Source organism: Prunus dulcis, chromosome 6 (assembly GCF_902201215.1).
Source record: "Prunus dulcis chromosome 6, ALMONDv2, whole genome shotgun sequence".
Taxonomy (NCBI): Eukaryota; Viridiplantae; Streptophyta; class Magnoliopsida; order Rosales; family Rosaceae; genus Prunus; species Prunus dulcis.
In genome coordinates this window covers 2,015,875-2,037,965 of record NC_047655.1, presented here as the reverse complement: position 1 = coordinate 2,037,965, position 22,091 = coordinate 2,015,875, and the positions used below count along the sequence as shown (strand labels likewise).

General features: G+C 34.5%; 3 protein-coding genes across 4 annotated transcripts; 1 reads left to right on the top strand and 2 right to left on the bottom strand.

Moving 5' to 3' along the window:
* Positions 1–887: 887 nt before the first annotated feature.
* Positions 888–5,143, bottom strand: LOC117631648 (farnesyl pyrophosphate synthase-like). The gene is made up of 12 exons (XM_034364915.1): positions 4,847–5,143; positions 3,733–3,757; positions 3,537–3,652; positions 3,346–3,432; positions 3,137–3,253; positions 2,957–3,045; positions 2,808–2,859; positions 2,190–2,285; positions 1,928–1,972; positions 1,740–1,829; positions 1,575–1,646; positions 888–1,436 (listed from the first exon to the last, which is right to left on the bottom strand). Exons 1-12 carry the CDS (start codon positions 4,955–4,957, stop codon positions 1,308–1,310), a joined length of 1,029 nt encoding a protein of 342 aa, XP_034220806.1. The 5' UTR covers positions 4,958–5,143; the 3' UTR covers positions 888–1,307.
* Positions 5,144–6,733: 1,590 nt separating this feature from the next.
* On the bottom strand, positions 6,734–9,349 carry LOC117633031 (E3 ubiquitin-protein ligase At4g11680-like). Of its 2 annotated transcripts, none has more exons than XM_034366702.1 (3): positions 7,865–9,349; positions 7,354–7,711; positions 6,734–7,215 (listed from the first exon to the last, which is right to left on the bottom strand). In XM_034366702.1, exons 1-3 carry the CDS (start codon positions 8,368–8,370, stop codon positions 7,069–7,071), a joined length of 1,011 nt encoding a protein of 336 aa, XP_034222593.1. In that variant the 5' UTR covers positions 8,371–9,349; the 3' UTR covers positions 6,734–7,068. The 2 variants fall into 2 exon arrangements, with proteins under 2 accessions (XP_034222593.1, XP_034222592.1); XM_034366701.1 differs by having other exon boundaries at positions 7,354–7,732; positions 7,865–9,335.
* Positions 9,350–19,407: 10,058 nt separating this feature from the next.
* Positions 19,408–22,053, top strand: LOC117633282 (putative uncharacterized protein DDB_G0290521). The gene is made up of 6 exons (XM_034367018.1): positions 19,408–19,884; positions 20,145–20,256; positions 20,432–20,525; positions 21,494–21,577; positions 21,737–21,820; positions 21,971–22,053. Exons 1-6 carry the CDS (start codon positions 19,526–19,528, stop codon positions 22,051–22,053), a joined length of 816 nt encoding a protein of 271 aa, XP_034222909.1. The 5' UTR covers positions 19,408–19,525.
* The last annotated feature ends 38 nt before the right edge of the window (positions 22,054–22,091 follow it).

Here is a 22,091-nt window from a genome sequence, read left to right as displayed (position 1 = left end):
CAAATATCAACAAATTTGGCAGCAGTCTTCAAATAGCTGAATTTTTTGTTTCAATTTCCAACCACCTCTACTTTGCAGTTGCAAATTTGTGGTAACTCCTTGATCAGAAGTTTGTAGCCACTAATTTCCATATTTTGGTATCTCCTTTTATTTTTGTTCCAAATAGATAATACCATGAAAACCAACTCATACATGTCCAAGAATAAACAGCTTTCTAAGCGAAAAGCACCGTTGGATAATACACAGTAGAACTCAATTCATAAAAATAGACAATCTCCTTCCATTCTAAAATTAACCAAAATGGTTAGTGATTCTGAATTTTTTATTTGGAAAAAAAATGCAGACTAAAAGAAAATACGCACATACTTGGGTGGATTAGGCTGTTGTGGCCAACAATTGTTCCATGTTATGCAGACTAGTCAATGGTGTTTCATTTGTTTGAGATGTTGAGGAGGAATATATGACTGAAACGAGGAATATAGGTTTTGTACTTCATGTATGTTTAGCTCTATGCATCTTAATTTGGATTCTTTGTTATGTGCATAAACGCATGCATGAAAGTGCAGGAAAAAACTTGTACGGAACAATCCTATTGCACCTCCCCTCACATAATTTCTGAAAGAGATGAAGAACTCAGAGAGAGAGAGAGAGAGAGAGAGAGAGAGAGAGAGAGAGAGAGGTAGTAACCCTGTTACAGGTAAGCCCTATAAGACACAGCTCAATAGGCTCCGCCCATCACAGAAGCTTTGCTTGCCAGTGCAGGGAGCTGCACTAAGACAGGAAAGTAAGTTAATTTTTCTTCGGGGAGGCAGGGGTGTAAATTAGCTGGTTAATGGTGGTTGAAGCTGGAGTCACAGGAAGTAACTTTACCTGTGGATACAGTAGTGTTGATAACATGGCATGTGCCTAATTGATGCATTTGACATATCAATGCTAATATCACAATGATCTTGGTTGGAGTAACAGGAAATGTCCAATACAGCACAGCAGCTTCAAGTTTTTTTTTTTTCTTTCAATAATGCTAAAGCAATTTTGATTGAGGAGTAATTTCTGGGTGGGCAGTGATCTATAGGCCTATAATACTTTTAAGACCAAAAAGATGAAATCAGTTTTACAACACATTTTAAAATACAATGATAAAATAGTCACCAAAATTTGCAAATTTTGCCTAATCAATTCAGCAGGTGAGTTTTTCTTCAGAGAGCCAAAGCAGGAAAACTAAAGGATCTAGATGGGTTACAAACACATTTTGCCCTTTTCTTTTATTCTTCTTTCTTCGTCGTCCTTTATTCTGCTTCCTTCGTTTGTTACTTTTGCCTCTTGTATATCTTTGCCAGGAATGATTTCAACACTGCCTGTACCGCTTTACTTGAATGAGATTCAATGGATTCTGTAAGTTTCTGATAACTGCTGCTCTCATACTCCAGAAATACACCCTACAAACCCCAAGTTAAATGCAATGTTAACATTAAATGATTGGTTCCAACTCAAGAAATATGCAAAAGAAGCAAACTCTTGATAAACCTATTGCTCAAAGAAAATGTAAAGCTGAAAGAGTAGACAGGGAGAATAACCTGAATATCAAGAACTTTATATAGCTCTTTTACTTTTTCAATACATGTTTGATCATCTTTCCCGTAGTTCTCCTGGTAACATAACACAAATCAGATAAATATACTCAAAAATTATAACACCAGGACATAGTATACAATTTATAGAAATTAAATTTTCTTGCTTACATGTAATAGTTTCTTTTGTCCCTCGTTGGAAAGTTCTAAAGCTTTCACAACCAACCAAGAGCACTTGAAGTCTTGAATATCTGTCCCAACCTAATATTTCAAAGGACAAACAGTTAGATCTCTCATAACTCTCTGATGGTAGGGAATTGCATGAACAAAAGCCAAATGAATATAGCTCAACAACATACCTTGCCAATCACTTCGGGATCACCAAAGCAGTCCAAATAATCATCCTACGAAATACATCAGCGTATCATTTAGTTAAACAAAACAAAAAAGGGCAATAGAGAAATATATGCTGCTTGATTGCCGGGAAGAAATAATGAAGGAAGAAAAAAAAAAAAAAAAAAGTGGTCATAGATTGATCTTGGAGCTGTAGTTTTGGCATCCCTCTCTTTTTTTCCTAGTCTTCCTACAGTTTATCAGCTATTATGTTATATTAACTATTACCTGTACTTGAAAATAGGTTCCCATTTCAATAAGAATATTCTTCACATCAACATGGCTTTCAAGATCTTCGCCTGCCATTAGCAACGCACATGCTACCTGAGTGCATACATTGGCCATAAGCAAGATATCTAAAAGAACATTCACTAAATCCAGGCATGAATAAGCATGCTTTTAAATATAACTAGACATAGCAATTATATAGAAAATGTTAGTTTCATTATTTTATATGGTTTCAGGTGTTTAGGAAGATAAAATGACAAGAATCTAGCAAGACTCTAAGAAATGAGTCATTTGTAACTTGGAGGAACTGAAACCAACTTCTTTTAGAGAGAACAAAAAGAAAATCAAGAACTCTGCTCTATAGAGGTTATGAACTACTTCAATATATGACCATCAGCAACCAGAAAATTCTTCAAAAGTCGCAGTTCCATTCACATAGAGAAAAAATCCTAGACATGAACAGCCTTACATTACACGACAATAAAGACAGCAATTTTTCATCTACACAGACAACCATCGGTTGTAAACATCTCTAAAGACAAATTGACCATCAACCTTTTTAGAGGCACTTTGACCATAAAGATGAAAATGAATGCATAGAAAGGAATTTGTACTCACTGGAAGGTAAAATGAGTAATAAGCAGTTTTGTACTGAACGATGCGGCGGTGACTGCATGATTAGACAACCATTTTAGATTTAGAAAAAGTAAATAGATTTAATTGAAAATAATTTATATAAGATACAAATCATCTCAATTTTCACTTACAGTGCCAATGAGTACTTAGACAGATCTTTCTCTCCTTCATGAGTGGTAATTAAATCTATCAATTGTCCATGGGCTGTTTGAAATTCCACCTGCATATCAATGTCAATGATTGATGGATGGTTAAAAAGAAAAAAACAACTTACTGGTCCTGGTCTAATGTCTATGTAAGGACATCCCTACCTCATTAAATAAATCTAGCAGATCCACATAGTAGGGCTTTCCCCTAAAGTGATTTTTGAGAACTCTCGGGATATGGTTGCGCAGTAGTATGCCATCATTCACAGCAATCATGCCAATCTAATATTAACAACAATGGAAGTTAGAATTTTCAAAGCAATTAAAAAGAGAACTGTACAAGGAAAAGAATCACTCTTGGTAGAGGCTCACACCTTTGATAGTCTGAACCAGCAGGGCTGACCCCTACGTGTATGAGAGCTATCCATGATATCATCAAGAACGAGAAAATATGCTTGAAGCTGCAAAAGAGCAGAATTGCTGAGGTATGATAACCATTGTGATTGATACTAAATGAGAAGAGAAGGGGGAAAGAAAAATGGCAGAAGTCGCTATGTAGACATACCCATTCAATACACCAACCAAGTGCTAATGACAGAAAAATTTCATCATCCATTAGCTCCCTTCCATCCTTAAGTAACTTTAGGCTGTCAATTACGGATAAACCTCGATTCAGCTTTCCTGCCATGGTACAAGTTTATGAGCAGAAGTTCTATCACAAAGAGCTCGAAGAAAAATCAGAAAATGTAACATGTCTCTACCTCCTGGCACATTGTAGTCCAGCATCTGCAACAAAAGGGACACAAACATTCAAATAGGACGTACACTTGACTCGAGCTTTACTTAACCCAAGCAATACAAATATCAGTGTGAAATAGGAACTAAAGTGATTAAGAGCAACAGAAAATTTGAGAATAAACTTGTGCCACAGCGTAGTGTAAAGAAAAATACACCCCTTGGACTTCAAACACACACACAGACACACACAAACAGAGATATGCATGTGAGGATCTACGAATGCTAATACGATTGCCCTTTCAGGATGGACAAATCATGCACAAAAGGAGATCTTGCCTATGGTTCAGACACGACTATGGTTGCTATATCTCATCTCACATGTAAGTCAACGTGACGAATCTACAAGGTAGAGCGTGTCATGTTACACCTTAAAGACAACCTGGAGCATCTCCCATTGTACCCTCTTCAATGTTTGGACTAAATATCGACTCAGCACATCGATTCATTTTAACATTTGCATTAATATAATCCTTTGATAATTATGTATTACATCTTAATTGTATATTTGTCAATCTGTAATCAGAAGTAACTTTTCTCTTCTTTTTAATTTTCCCTTTTTATTTTGGAGATTGGTATTCACAATAAGATATAAGACTGCAAGGTTTCTTGCTCTGAATCTGAACTAAATCATGGTAATTGAGTGTCTTGAGTATTATGGGATCGGGTGGTTCATGTGGAAAAAAAAAAAGCCAAACAAACAATGGCAGCAAGCAATGTTGTCTTACTCTGACCAAAAAGAAAAGCTTTCAAGCCACTCCCAATACCAACATTCTTATAAAATTTGAACTGAATCTCAACAATCTTTGTCTAACAAAAGTATCCCATCAAAGTTTTCAGCCAAAAAATAAATTTTGCTCGATTCAATTAATTTTCTTTCACCAAAGTGAAAGATTCCTTCCAAAACCCAGGTAACACCCTATTACATTATAAAAAAAACCAACAAAAAGGGAAATCTACAAAACTTAACTGAATGTAACAGAGCATTGAAAATAAATAATAATAAAAACTCCATCTTTCAAAGCTATGCACACATTGAGACATGAATTATAAGCATAATACAGAGATAGATGGAAATACCCGATCAACCCATTGACGAGAAACGTCCGTGAATTCGAAAGCAGGGTCATTGAGAAGTTCAGATTTCAAAACAGAGTAGACCTCCAAGAATTTAGACCTTAAATCACTCATTTTTTTCCACACACAAACACACAAGCTCAGAGAGAGAGAGAGAGAGAGAGAGAGGGTTTAGAATGAGAATACAGAAGGTGTGAGCTTGAGCTTTAAACGAGAATGTAGGAAAGAGGAGAGTCTTGTAATGCCAGCCGCAAGCTTTGAACCATATAGAGTTGGGCAACCAGTCACATCTGGTGGGCTGTTTGATAACTAATTAAAATGTACTTCCAAATATTTATACGAAGAATTTAAAATAACTTTTCTTCTAATGAATTGGCTTTACTGTAGGAGCATTTTTCATGTATAATATCCAATTTATAATAATTTGGTCTTATACAAACTATTTATTAACAAAAGCATACTTTTCAAAAGAATTCAGTTTTGAAATAAAAAGAAATATATACCGCATGAAACTTTAAATATTTTAAATTTTAAAACAAATAGAAAGAGAGATACTATAGTTCAAATTCGATACAAGAATTTATATCTTCATTGGACTTTTCTCAAAAAATCGCATCGCATAAAATAAACACGAGATGAAATCTAAGAATCATTTTATTAGCACGCGCTTTGCACATACTAATTGGTATTTTTCAACTTATAGTGTGATTAATTTCTGTTTAGTATTATTAATTTACTCTAATTATAGTGTTTTTAACTAAAGTATTTTCAATATTTTTAAAAGGGTTCAGATATGTTATTTTGGTGAAATGAAAAGGTCAGGTCACTTATGTTTTTATTTTAAAAGAAACAAAAAAAGACAAATTAGGGAACAACATAGGTGGACTCGGCTTATGTTGCCCATCTAAGTGAACTTTGCGCATCTCAACTTTATTGACATCTCACCAAACCATTGTACTTGTCAAAATTGGGGAGCCAACTGCCAAGTCAACTCCCAAGCCATCTCTACAAAAACGGCGTCGTCATTAAACTCTGCCAACCACTAGACACGTAGGTTAATATGAGCTGTTAACTATTGATGGAATTATTTTCTCGATGCCATTGATAGTCAAACAACAACAATGATATTATTTCTTTCACAAAGAACAAGATACAATTTCTCTACCTTAGATAGAGTTAACCTCACCAACTGTCAACTAACTATAACCTAACTGATGGTTAACAACAGCGCCAGCTCATATAGAGATTCCTATCAGTTTGCTTGATTTGCATGGGCTCAGTTTTTATAAAAGAGCCCGTTTGTCTCAACACGAAGCCCCGTTTCAGTGGTTTTGATACTTGGGGATGATTTGCATGGAGTCCGTTTGTTTTGGGCCTCTGTTTTGTGTGTGTGTGTGTGTCAATAACAGGGTATTTTTTATGATCAAGTAAAAAGTCTTTTTGGTGAATAAAAATCTCTTAAAACTCAGCGATAGTAAATTAATCTAATCTGCAGAAAAGGTGATTCGAACTTAAAGCAGAGTCATTGCCTTGATCAACCGGCTTAATCTACTGGTTTGCATACGACTTGGCCTTTACATGTTGATTCTACTTTTGTCTAAAGTAGCTTTAAGGCTACATAATTTTGGATTTTATTTACTTATTTATTTTGGAGAAATAATATGGGTAGGTAGCTTTGCATTTGGTTCAACTAGAGTGATTTGCATTTGCCTAGTCAATGACTAATCTGACTGAGATGGTACACAAGAATCAACATCCAGAATTTCCTACAGATTGAAAATTCTCATTGAGCACAACTTTGCTTCATATTAATAATTCTTGCTGCTATTGTTTGAAGTAGATTTTCAGAACAGCCAACACATTGAAGTACACACAGAAAAGCATAGACTGTAGAAAAGTACCATATATTAAAGCCCAAACTTTTGAGATCATTACAAAGATTGATGCATTCTTTTCTTTAGTGCATTTGTATGTACACATATCAATAAAAATTCAAAAAGAATGTGTTTTTGGTAAATATTGCAGAAAAGAAAAATCAAAGATACCGACATCATTCTCTCGCTGTTTGTATATTCAAAGATTATAAACTTAGGTATAGTTTGGTTACTGGTGAGCTCCACTGTACAAGCAATAAACTCGCTCGAGTAACCATGTAAAATCACACCAAAAGTATAAGAAAACAAAAAAGAAAAAAACAAAGCTCAGTCAATTTGATGTCTTGTTTCCTATCTCTGCAGTTCTTGCTTGCAAAGTGGACAACAAGATATGATCCTGAGCCACTGATCAACGCACTTGAGGTGAAACATATGCGAACATGGCAACTGCCTTACTTCTTCCGTGTCTTTATATTTAGCCAGGCAAATACAGCAATCCTGTAAACACAAGAAAAGGATTAAGAAGCAAACTAATCAGCCTTACAGAGGAGAAACTGAGATTCTCATGTATGAAGAAACCCCAAGCAGGACGCATACTATTTGCAAAGCAAGGCCATATGTATAACTATGACTTACTGGATCTTCATTTGCAAGGCATCCTGAATCACAATCATTTCCGAGCTCTACTTTGGTGTTAACTTCTTTATATCTCCAGCTGGGAAGCTGAGAAATTTGGTCATCAGATGCTGCTTTATCAATGGACCCCATGTTCATGTTGTATCCAAGCAGGCTGCTCATTAGGGGAACACAGCAGCATAGCAGCACAAACAGCAGGAAGGGAAAAGAGTAGCTGATGGCATTCCAAGCAAGCAGAGAGATGCAGAGCACATGGAGTTTTGGAGCTCCAGGAAAAGAACTAAAGCGAGAATCGAAGACCCAAACATTACCCATTACAAACCATATTGCAAAGAATAGCTCAAGTGAGGTCCTACACCTGTTCATCAAATGTGTGGTCCTGTAAGTTACACCATATATCAGAATTTGAGATGTGCAAGTTTCCATATATTTTACTCTACAAATATGTATCCAAATCTTTCATCACAACCATAATAACTAAAAGGAAGTAACGGAAGCCTAGAAAAAGTACCTGGATTCTTCAGTGCTTCTCTGCTGTTCCATGTCAGAGAGGTTGAAACCATCTCCTTGAGACAAATAAAGTAGCCTGTAACGCCCGAAGAGCACCAGCAAATTGAGAAAACAACCAATATCATACCCAACAATCCAAATTCTCATAGGCCAAACCGGCCTCTCCTTCTTTGAAACAGCCAAAGTAATTGTGGTGATACTTATTTGAACAACCAAAGCAATAAATTCCAGCATCATCCAAGTGCTGGAATTGAAAGGGTTTGACCCAAGATCAGACCTTGAACCATTTTGGTAGTGGAATACTCTTCTTAAGAAGATGAACCACCTTGCTCTTGATATTCTCATAGCCATTCTCATTAAGAATGAAGAAGGGGGAGCTCTAGAGGACCTTGTTCTGATTGCACTAACAGCCGTCCGATCATCTCCTGGAGAAGTTGATGAAAATGAAACCGTACTGCCAGCAGAGTTACACATGGGCTCTGATGGAAAAAGGTAACGGATATTCATCGAGAATGATTCTACTGGCCGCTATATATATGGATTTAGAAAAGTGATATATGGTGTGAACTGAAATTTGGAGACTAACATGAAATATATGAGACTTGTATCATAAAAGTTATGCTGGGAATTTTCACAAATATGGGGCTTGCAGTTGGCTTTGTGGAAGGAAGCGTTGTATTAGGATATTCATGCAACTTTCATGTTTTCTTCAGTAATTGTCATGCATGAGAGCTCAATGAAGCAAAAGGTGAAAAATACCATTTGGGTTGAGCATCCAAAAGCAGTGGATCTAGAAGCTTGTATCTCCAAGGCCTTAAAGCTTCAGGCTTCAGCTTGGAACCAACAACAGCAGCTCAAAACCCCAGGTGATCAGAAACCAAGAAAATCTCTCTCCTCTAAAACCAACTCTAAGTATCCCAATACAAATAAAGCTTACAGCTTTATGCTGACAAAACTCACTCAGGCACAAACTTCTTATGGATTCCTTGGATATATTACCTCAAATTGAATAACCCAGAAAATTAATCACCTTTCCATCAATTTTTTCAAAAACCCACAAACCCAAACACTTTCAAGACCTCAATCTCTCACCCCAGAAGCACAAAACATGCAGAAGAGGTCAAAAGCTTTGTTGGGTATCGAAGGATGGACCTCAACATGAACAGAATGAAAGAAACTGAAGTCTATAAAAGGGGGGATTGAGTAACAGCAGATGGGTGTGAAGAGCATGTCAGAAAGGTGAAGTTGGGTCTTCAGACGGTGACCAAAAATCCAACTGCTAAAGGGCTTTGCTTTGATTCAAAGAGAATCAGAAGGTTTGGAGGGAAGGAAGCTAACCGTTGGCCTAACTTCCCTCCTGCGTTTGTTTATTAAGTAAGCAAAAGTTGAGAGCTACTTGGCTGCTTCAACTGCAAATCTATCTTTATCTGCACTGCAATAGAAAATTAGGAGAAAAGCAAAGATATTTTTTTATAATTTTTAAGTTGATATCTCGTTTTCAGAGTTAATTGGATGAGAGATAAAGTGTTAATTTGAAACTTAAGCTTAGTAATTTGTGTTTAAGCATTTGTTAATTTGAATTCTGGCGGGTACAGTGCCCTGTGACATTTTTGTGCTAAGCGGTTGGCCACCTAATCCCATCAGTAGCTGCATTATTTTGGAGTTCCATCCATGGACCTTCTTTTGAGTTGTGTTTTTCATGTAGGCCACACCATTCTGGCTTGCGGTCCAACATCTAAATTTTTTACCGTTACTTATCCTGCTACTAAGTACTATGCTTACTTCTTTTTTCTTCACCTGAACCAACAACAGACAATTTGGTAGGTCATATTTTGAAAGAAAATACCGGGACCTCTTCTTATAATGTTTTGTGACGGCGAGAATATTTTTGTTTTATTTTTAAATTCTTTTGTAATTACTTACCCTTTTCTATAGTTCTATTGAAGAAGAATAAATATTAGAAAATTGTCGTACACTTTGTTTGGGCAAATGCTCCCTCATAAAGGTATGAGTTCTAATTGTAGCATATTATCGACTTTCTCTGAAAAAATGACATCGCTTTTTGATTTTAAAGACAAGTCAAATCTTTTGGATGTAAGATTTCACAACGACGAGATAATTAAATAAAATCCAAGTTAATCGTCGTATTTTGCTAAGCATAGCAATTCAAGGATTGTGACCCTTCCATGTTCTAAAGTAACAGACTTGTAGACGTGTCATTCAATTACTATACTTGGCAATCTAAAAAAGACAAAATTCACAAAATTTGAAACTCCATGGAGTAAATAAAATTTGGGCCAAATCAAATTTAATAACGTAATTAGGAACATAGACACGTATTAACACACAAATTATCACTAAAGGGCCCATAGGACTTTGAATATTTGAGGGTCGTACAACGTCATTAGAGTATTCAAAATGATTTCCAACTCCATTGCATCCTTTAGCAGCAAGCCACGTAGCATTATGACCATTTTTCTTTGTGGCTTTTAACTTCAAAATCTTTCCATGCACAACATAAGAAGGATGCCTTGTAGGATCTTCAAAGGTCCAGATGATTTTGTCCACAACTTTTTTATTTGTTAGTCCATAAAAATAAATTCTATTGAATGAGTAAGGACTTGAATCCTTCATCAAACTTATACAAATGATCTAGAAATGTAGAAGATTTCATTTTTATAAGGATTATTACACGTGTTATTATTAGAATTTTATCTCGTGAATAAATTAGGGCAAAAAATCATGTTGTCATTCTCGTAAATTGCACAAATCATATAGAAATGTAGAAGATTTCATTTTTTTTTAATTGATACAAATGATATTTAAGGAAGGGGAATTCGAACACAGAACTTGGGGTGCAGAAACAATAGCGCTTTTAGCCCCGAAAACTTATAGCCTTGGTCTCAATGTCTCATTAAGAAGTATATGCAGCTCATGACATATGGATGGCGCCATGATAGTGAATATTCCAACCCATTTAACATGCACGCTTCTCATCCATGATTGAAGTTGAAGATCTAGAAATTGGCTTGTTTAATTTGGGTCATTACTAAGATTAAATTTTGAGAAAGCTGCCTCTGGATTTATATCATATTTTAATTCAGTCTATTGTATTTCGTTTTAAACTGTAAATTCATGATAACTTGAAAGCAAGTGTTGCCCCTATCTTTCACATACTCACGTTTCTTGTATGAGTCACCTAATAAAAGTTTGATTAAGGAACTCATATTGACTGGAAATTAAGGAATAGGAAACCAAAAGGAGAGTCAAAATCAAGCTTGGTATTTCGTAATTGACCGAAATTTGACCACCTTAGCCGATAATTTGTGGCTAACTTTGGCTTCATGGATTAGTTGTGATTAGTGAAGCAAAGGAGAGTCGCATCCGTGTTCATCATATATGTAGGACCCAAGCACATTTGAACTTTCATCTTAAATTCGGGATATCTATAATTAAAGGCCTTCGGCTTGGTTGCACGCGTACGTAACTCATATATGATTAATTTATCTATATATATAAAGTAAAAAATAGAGAATAATGAGACATTCAAAATATCAGAAAATGTCATTAGTTAATGCAAAAAATAAAAATAAAAATTATTAATTAAATAAGAAAAATATGATAAATTCACACTTTTTCATATTAAAAAAAATTTTAAAAAGAAAAATCAGATAATGAATCATATTTTTATGGAACACAATTACCCATTATCTTTTTTAATTTTTAAAATTTTCTATAAAAAAAAACTTTTCGTAGGCGCGGAAGCGCGTGTGGAGAGACTAATATAAGATAAATGAGAGATTACATAATTAATATTTTTTTAAGGATTATTACACGTGTTACTATTGTAACAGTTTTGAGAAGCAAGAGCCTCCATGTACACTTGACAGAAGACATCAGTACATGATCGGGTTCGTTCATTCATTCAAAGTAGACATAAAAAAGCAGAGGATAAAACAAAAATCCCATCAATACCCAAAATCCACCTACGGTGTTTCACTCCACACAAATCACCAAAAAGGCCGAGTCTGCAACTTTACGGACTCTATTCTATTTCATGAGCTAGAAATCAATTGCATAAATATGAGCGAGAGAGAGAGAGAGAGAGAGAGAGTGCCTGTGGCTTTGAATATTCTTCTTCTGGGTTCGCGGGTGTTTTCTGCGCTAATGGGTTTTCAGGAACAGGGTTTAGATAGATCAGTTCAACAACATCAATCATTCTCTCCCCTTGGCATCGGCAGTCTCAAAGACAAAGATCACAGTGCAAGTCGCCATCATTCTAATATTTTTCGCCTAAGTGCTTCCTTATGCATATAGATTCCAATAATTTCATAATTCAACCGGCATTGGTAGAAAAATACGGTGGATATAAAACTACAACAAAAGAAAAAAAACCTTGATTATTTTAATAGTATAGCAGATCGACTATATTTGTTAGATTATTTACGGCTATACTTTTTAAATATATTATAATATATTTAAATCACAAAGCCGAATGGCTATACATTTTAAATTATATTCGAATATTTATACTCTTTAAATATATTCTAATATTTAATCGTATAGCCGCGAGGTTATACTCCTAAAATATACTCTATTATTTCAACAGTATAGTCGGACGGCGATACTTTTTAAAATTCGGCTATATATTAGAATATATTTAAATAGTTTTTAAAACATATTCGAATATTGCTATACGGTATACCTTTGAAAACACTTCTTGTTGACAATTCTTTGCCTTGAATCTGTCTGCAGTCGGCTCCTCCAATTGTCTGTATCCATTGCGGGCTCTCCATCTCCAGGAGGGCTCATTGAGGGCTCTCCATCTGCAGAAGGGCTGTCATCATCGTCGTCGGCTATACCGCTGAAATATGTTGAAAATATATTTGACTAGTATAGCCGCGCGGCTATACCTCTGAAATATATTCGAATACTATACTAGCTGCCATCGCCTCACACTCTGTTGTGCAACTCCAGTCTGTCCAGTCTGTCCAGTCCAGTAACCTCAAGACACTCACCTCACTCTCTGCCCAAGGTAATAAGAACCCTACATTTAGTTGCTCAATTCGTTCGTTGATAACCCAATTAAGTCCAAGTGATCCTGATTTCTGGGTTGATTCTTTGTTTTCAATTTAAAAGCACCCATCACTCAAACTTACTGTTTTACCCCTATCATCTATGTAATTTCAGGAAGACATCCACCACCAATTCCCATAGAATAGAACCACCCCATCCGCGCGGCGCACCGCCTGTGGAATGAGTGTGGTTTGGCGACGGAGCTTCTGGTGGTTTGATGGCTGCAGATGAGTGGGATTGTTGGGTTTTCAGGAGAAACTACTTTGAAATGAGTGCTGCTTTTTTTGGGGGGCAATAAATTTTTGCTCTGCCTATAATACATAATATATGTGCTTAATTATGATATATTGGATTGCTCAAAACAATTAGCGTATTAGAGCATTTTTAGGAAAGATGTCAAATGCAAAATGTTAAATTTGAATTTGATGGCTTATGTAGCGATTTGATACTTTAGAATAAATTTAACTCCACCTAAAATACTAAATATCATATTATTTTATTATACTTTTAAAAGCAAATGATAGTGCGGTCCATGACTAAAAAAATATTAAAATAATATTTGACATCAAGCTTTTTTGTATGTTATTTTTGATATATCTCTTTCAGCTTTTAAATTTATGTATGATTTGATTACTTGGTTAAAGCAATTTTAACCTTTAATTTTTGCCATTTCATGTCTATTTGGCAATTTGACATATTGATTGAAGATGCTAGAGTATCTTCAAGGGATCTATTTAGATCAATATACTTCATTCCCCTTTTCAACAATGAAATAAAAAAATGTTCATATGCATAAGGTCTAACTGACATGATATATCCAATGGATCAGAAGTGGTCGGTGGATTAGATACGTCCATTGGATCATATGATCAATATATTTTTTTGCATATTCTTCCCTTTAAATGAAGACTAATACACTCCACCATATGTTTCGGCGTACGACAGGCACGCATCCAATGTCCATTTACTCCACACTTGTGACAAGCACCCTCAACATTTCTAGGGGCCTGACTAATCTGGGCTTTCCCCTTGTTATTGGAGGTATTTTTCCCCTTTGTGGCTAGATTGCTCCTTGAACCCAAGCCATATGAATGGGCACCTTGACTTCTTTTTTTTCACTGCCAACAAGTAAGCCTGGATCCTCGCTCATGTATGTGGGTACTGCCACAAGAGGAGGTTACTTTCACTTCTTGAGATGCATCATTCACTTCTGGGATGGCGCTGAGCCTATTGGGCGAGTTTGATGATTTTAAATCAGAAGCTCATTTTTCTACTCAGCCAAGAAAAGGCAGGATACCAACTACGAGTACTTCGTGAAGCCACTACATCTATATTGCTGCTGCAGGAACACGTTTGAGGCATGGAAAGTACTGAATGTTTTCTCAAGCATATCATGGTCAGCAATATTCTGCCACATAGTTTCATTAGGGATGTAATTATGTGCATTGCAGAATTATATTCATATACTGACTTAAATTCTTGGAATCGCAGGTGTATCCATTCATATATAGCTCTAGGAGGATCACTATCTTCTAGCGATTGTACCTCTTCTTTAGGGCTCGTTTGTTATACAGGACTGTCTTGACATAGACTATGCTTAGGAACTGGCTTGGCTTGGCTTGACTTGGTGTAAGTTAGATAACACTTATCATGCGTTTGGTGTATGCTTGGATTAGGACTAGAATTTTTTTATTTTTTCACATATATATATATATATATAAAACATATATGTGTATATACATGTATATAAGTATAATATAAAAGTACATATATATATATTATAATAATATACATATATACACGTATATATGTGTATATATGTATATTATAATATACATGGGTATAATACATATACATATATTTATATATATGTATGTATATTATAATATATATATACACATATATTATATATATTATAAAATATATATGTATATATATTGTATATTATAATATACATATATACATGTATATAATATATGTGTATATAGGTGTATCTATATATTATAATATATACGTGGGTATAATACATATACATATACATATATATATATATGTATTATAATAGATAATATATATGGGTATGTTATAATAATAATATACATGTATATATGTATATTATAATATATATACATATAGTATAAATATATAATGTATATGTGTATATACGTGTGTATATGTATATTATAATACATACATGGGTATAATATATATACACATATATGTATATATACTTATATATATATATATATTACATATATACATGTATGCTATTATTATAATATTAATATGTATGTGTATATGGGTATATTATAATAATAATATACGTGTATATATGTACATTAATATATAATATAATATATATTACATATATATACATGTATACATGTATGCTATTATTATAATATTAATATGTATGTGTATATGAATATATTATAATAATAATATACGTGTATATATCTATATATATTTATATATATTATATATGTATATATGTGTTTATATATATATATACATGTATGTGTATATACATGTATATATGTACATTATAGTATATGCGTATGTAGTAATAATAATAATAATAGTAATATATGTACATTATAATAATATAATATATGCATCTTATACATTAGTGAAGATAGGACTAGCTAATCCTTCATTTTTACAAGGCTTAGTAGTCCCCTCCTAAGGAGGTGTTTTTGGTGGGCCCGGTATTAGCAATCTCATCTAATACTAGAATTAAATGAAACAAATATGGTACTAAATTTAGTCCATATCAGTCCAAATTAAGTCTGTGTACCAAACGATCTCTTAATGTCTTCACAAAATCAATGGATTATCAACAGCGAAATATTTGCTTTTGTCTTTCCTGATTTGACACATGATCCATTGGAGATACCACGCCATCTTCTTTCTTAATCCACCCATGCCAAAAAGCTTAGGAGTTGTTGATATCCCGCCTTTTAAGTTTGACTAGATCACTTCAAATATCAGCCTCCATCGATTCTTTCATAGAAAATCTGTAAATAAGGTACCAACAAAAGATTTAAAAAACACTTAGCAGGGACTAATTAAGAAATATACAAAATGTAATTAAAATTGAACATTAATTAAATGGCAACATACCTGCTGTCGCAATTCGCTAGGGAGAATTTCATAAAAAAATAAAAATAAAAATTCTGAAGGGAGAAAATGAGAGAGGCAGACGAGGAGGAGGATGAGGGGGATAAAATCTTGAGTAACTGATAGCTGAGAAAATAATGGAGATTCATACTTGGGATTCATCCTAAGGCACAAATGATCCGCTGAAGCATGGTCTAATATCCATTTGCTATGTAATCATGGTCTAATATCCATTTCCATACTTCATCACTAGCAGTGAATGTCTTTTCAATTGGATCCCACCTAAAGCCAGAGTTGTTACGCATAAGCATAGACATCTTGTTATATTTCTCCTTAGACCACTTCATTCGGCTCAAGTAATGATTATAAGTTTTTGGGAACCTAATTTTCGCATTAAGACGAGGAAGTATCACTCTTTCTACAATTTGCTTGCTAAGTGACCCATTAGCATCACGCAATCCACTATTGATAGCATCCACCAAGAGGTGCAACAACTCATTGGTATCGTCCATGGTCCAAGATTCTTAGTTCTCTTTCTCTTTGCCCTTTCCTTTGTCATTTCCTTGTTGTGAATCCCCCATTTAAATTACTACTACAACAATGTAAGAAATTTATTAGTTATTTCACAAGAATACGTATCATACCAAACAAGAAAAGAAAATAAAAGAATTTCACTCATGTTTCCTATTTTCTATTTTCTTTCTAACTTTGGTAAATATTTATGGCAAGTCCCAAGTCTTTGACAAGAAATCCATATCATATCAAGTCCCAGGTCTTTGATAAATATTAATGGCATAGCTGCTAATAGTAGGAGAGAGATATGGAGTGAAGGCTAGGATGATGCGAATTGTCTCTGCCAGTTCTTGTTTATATAAAGTTGAGTTTTGCATGTATACAAAAACTTAGAGCTATCCTCAAGCGATTCAAAGCATAGATTTTGTTTCATTCAATTAACAAGTCCTCATACTCTACTCTTGGAATCTAGACGAAAACAAATTAATAATTAAAGACGAAAACAATTCTATTGTGATTGGGTTGACCAATCCTGTTCTGTTCACATATAAACAAAGACGCCAGCTTTATGTATATATATACGCCATCAATTAAAGGTAGCAGCAATTGTTGGGAAGGGCCATAGAGCTATCATATATAAACATGAAAAAGGTAGCAGCAAACCCACGAAGGGCCATAGACACAGACTATATACAAACATGACATATAGCAAATAAACAGACAATAAACGTAAGAATACACAATATAAGAAAGAAGTAATACCTTGTTCACGAAGAGCTGTTTATCTTTACGAAGAGCTATTCATCTTCTCTAGTAGACAAAAAAAATCTCATGTGAAAAGTCTAATAGGTTGGGGTGAGATTTGAGATAGGGTTTGGTATTTATACCTCCCACTAAAAAGTCACATAAATTCTTTATTTAAAAAAAAATCCTTCGAAATTTGCAATTTTTTGAATACCAAAAGACTTTTTGTTACTTGTTTAAGAGTAATGCTACACTTACCACATTTTTATCCAACATTTTTATAACACATGATGTGGCATGTCCATATTATATGTCATGTCAATTAAATTAATGAAGTGTATTTTAATTAAGACAATTAGAAAAACAAATATGATTGAATACCACAATACTTGTTTAGATTGTTTAAAAGTCTTAATTAAATACTCCAAGACTTATTAATACCAAAATAGTCTTTTAAAATCCTAATTGAATACACACCCTAAATTCATCTCTATTTATTTACTAATTTCATAGGTTAGTTTCTAGCGTTACTCTTTTTCCAATAGCATCAGCCTTCGTGCCAAGTAATTTTAATTTGGATTGTAGCATTAGTTGCTGGAGAATTTTCCTTTAAATAATTATGTGTTTAATGTTTAGTTTCTTGAAGTAAAAGAGCAGCAGAAAATGCGAACGTAATTACCAAATTATGGTGTGTCAATCAATATATTAGAGAGAAGACATAATTCCTGGAGGAAATGGAAGTTGGGTTGGGTGTAAATTATAAACAGGAAAATAAATAATATAGAGAGATATAAGCTCCAGCCAGCTGCGAGCTTTTCTCTCTTCTCTCTCTAAATATTTCATGCAGCAACGAATGGAATGGAAGAGCAAATGAAAGATATCCTCTCTCTCTCTCTCTCTCTCTCTCTCTCTCTCTCTCTCTCTCTCTCTCTCTCTCTCATGCCAAGCTGCTCTGCAGCAATCAGAATGGAAAACCGAGACAAAAAATGGGGCTGCTTTCGGTCCAAAGGTTCAATATTGAGCAAGAAGATTCAACATCTCTCTGTCTCCCTCCTCCATCTCTTTGTAAGTCTGCAATTCCAGTCTCCTGTGATCTCCCACTATCTCTGCCCAAGGTAATAACCCTAAGATTGAAATAAAAAACCTAATTCGTTTCATTCTCCATTATTTTATTTTTAGACCAAAAAAAATTTAAAAATAATTCGCGCGGCTAAATTTTTTAAAATATATTCGAATATTTAATAGTATTGCCGCGCGGCTATACTATTTAAATATAATTGAATATTTTAATAGTATAGCCGCGCGGCTATACCTTTGGAATATCTAAATAGCATAGCCGAATATATTCGAAATTTCTGAAATTAAAATTTTGAATTGAAAAGGAAGGTTTAAGCTGTTCAAAATCTTAACTTTGATTGCTTTTTTAGTTTTTGCAATTCAAGTTTTGTTATTTTGTTGATTAGAGCTGATGGAAGAGAACCCTCAATTTACAAGCACGAGATGATGATCAGCAGAGCGCTTCTGAAAATGGACACAGGCCCTCGTCAATATGATCACAAGGAAGCAAGCAGTGGATGTTCTAGTGGGTGTGTGGAGGGCTTTTTAACATCCTCGCTGAAGATGTTAATGTCTAGATGCGATTATGAATAAAAGCATTACCTTCTGATGAAAAAAGAATTCTTGCTTGAATAATATTTTTTTTAATTTCTAAATTTTTAATACTTTTTAATAGTTCCAAAAGTAAACTTTTTATTCTTTAAAAAAAAAAATTTTTCTGGAAAAATGAAAAATTTATCCTCAAAAAGTGACAATATGCAGATGACGTGACATCTTTTATATGATTATATGTAGTTTTTTAAAAGTTTATTATATAGAACTTGGAATCGGATGCAAGTCTGCGTAAATCGACGGCAAGTCTTCTTTTTGACTTTTGAGCACAACGAGATAGTGAAATGAGGGAAACTTCCTGCAACTTAAGTGGGAAAGAGAGAGTGGTCTTCATCTTCAAGTTGCCAAACCTTTCTCACTCTGCCAAAAGGTAAGAACTCTAAGCTTAGTTCATTTCATTATCTAATTGTTAGGTTTATTTGTTCCTGGTTTTAGATCGTACCCTTTAGTATATAGGAGCAGGATACTGATAGTTTCTGGTTTCCGATCTTTTGCAGTTCAAGTTTTGTTTGAGGGTGGTGTGTTCTGTTGGTTAGAGCTGATGGATACTGATAATGAGAAGCCTCGGCCTCCTCAAGGTGGTTCAAGCGAACCCTCAATGTACACAGACAAGATGTACGCTGATGATAATGAGAGCCCTTCAGAAGATGAAGATGGAGAGCCCTCAATGAGCCCTTCTGAAGATGAAGATGGAGAGCCCTCAATGAGCCCCTCTGAAGATGAAGATGGAGAACCCTCAATGAGCCCCTCTGAAGATGAAGATGGAGAGCCCTCAATGAGCCCTTCTGGATTTGGATTGCCCTTAATGAGCCCTTCTGGAGATGGAGATCCCTCAATAGGCACAGGCGATTGGAGGAATCAATTGCAGCCAGATACGAGGCAAAAAATTGTCAACAAGATGTATGTCTAAAGAAAGAAAGAAAAGCTAGTAATCTAGTCCTCATATATGTTTACTTACATGAAACCAGGATGCGCTTTCATGTATTCATACAGAAATGACTGCATATGATATATCAAAGCTAACATGCTTGAATGATATATAACCCCTTTTGTGCGAATTTATTTATTCATCCTGAATTCAGTTTTGTTGTTAAGAACTCTACCACCATGCCATGCTTTGATATGGTCGATAAATTTTATTTATTGTGTTGCATGTAAAGAATGGAGACATTGAAGAGGCATCTCCCTTTCTCTAGTCAAGAGGGATTACAGGAGCTCAAGAAAATTGCTGTAAGGTTTGAGGAAAAGATTTATGCTGCTGCCACAAGCCAGGTACTTCAATAACTCTTGGGTCCAAATTTTTCTTAGTATATGGCAAGTAACTCTACTTAGATTTGTACTGATCTGTACATATGTAATTTCTTAAATAAACATGGTCTGTGATTCAGCTCTCTTTGTATTTTGGATAGCAATGTAGTCTAAGTTTAGCATGGGTTTCTTTTTACAGTCGGATTACCTACGGAAGATTAGTCTGAAGATGCTAACAATGGAGACCAAGTCTCAGAACACAATGGCCAATTCTTTACAGTCCTACTCTGATGGTAATAGGATACTACTGCCATTGTCTCCCTGCTTGCATGCTATTTGACATATAGAGATTGTGATATTTGTGTTTTATATGGAAAGCTGCAGGTTTGACAAAACAAAAATAGGGCGTTTTCCTGTGTTGTGTAGCTTTGTTGTTATTGCTTAATTGCCTGAAAATGGTCTACTATTTCCTCCCCACGTCTTATCTGAAGAGACTCATTTCCGATATCTACGTTGGCAGTTAATTTTGTGATGATTGAATGAGTGTCAAATTTTGTGATCATTTTGAAATTTCCCTGTCGGTTGTTGCTTTTCTTTTTTAGGTTGATTTGAGACATATAATGGAGGGGACATTTTGAGCATTGTTTAGTAATTAGATGATCACAGTGGTTCCGCATGAGGGCAAGGAAATAGAATTGGAAATAATAATCCCAAAAGAATAAGGAAATAGCAATTAAACCTTAAGAAAAGAGAAAAGCACATACTCAGCCTAATTTACTAGCTTTTTTGCATACGTCTAAAATAGGTATGTAGGGTAGACCACCATGATTCCCATTCAGATTTAGACTTTAGAATCATAGTTGCCACTTGGAGACGTTATATCTGTTACTTTATTGGTTGACAGTTGAAGCTTCTTTTTTCCTTTTACTTTAGTTTTGGTATATTGTTTTTTCATGAATAATGTTGAGAAAGATACTTATTGTTAAGCTCTTGATAGTTTAACTGTAAAAGTTTTATTTTGGTTGTTAAAAACATAATTTGTGGATCCTTATCTTGTGAATAGAAACTTGGAGAACACTCTTATCTGAAGCGTCTTTGAATCTGATGGTTGTTTATCAATAACAGTTTCCCATGGCTGTATTACCTACACTGCTGTGTATTCATAATCCTGTTGCTTAAGCACTTGGGCTTTCAGTGTGTTCTCAGACTGTTCATGTCATGTGGAATGGTCTTTTAAATAAATACCGTTCATGTTTTGCAGAATCATTTTTGACTGAGTTGGTTCCGATTTTTCTTGATCAAAGTTCTGAAGGTAATATTGACCGAAAAAAAGAAAGTTCTGAAGGTAATGCTTTTTTCCATTATTATCTTCATAAGAAATTTTTTGTATGATTTTATCACTTATAATCCTGTTTGGCTTAAGCACTTGGGCTTCAGTGTGTTCTCAGACTGTTCATGTCATGTAAAATGATCTTTCAAATAAATACCGTTCATGTTTTTGCAGGATCATTTTTTACTGAATTGGGTCCCATTTTTCTTCATCAAAGTTCTGAAGGTAATATCGAGCATAGAAAAAAAAGTTCTGAAGGTAATGCTTTTCTCCATTGTTACCTTCATAAGAAAATTTTGTATGATTTTATCACTTATAATCCCGTTTGGCCACTTGGGTTTTCAGTGTGTTCTCAGATTGTTCATGTCATATGTAATGGTCTTTTAAATACCGTTCATGTTTTTGCAGGAGCACTTTTGACTGAATTGGTTCCCACTTTTCTTGATCAAAGTTCTGAAGATAATATTGACCTGAAAAAAAAAAAATTCTGAAGGTAATGTTTTTCTCCATTATTTCCTTCATAAGAAAA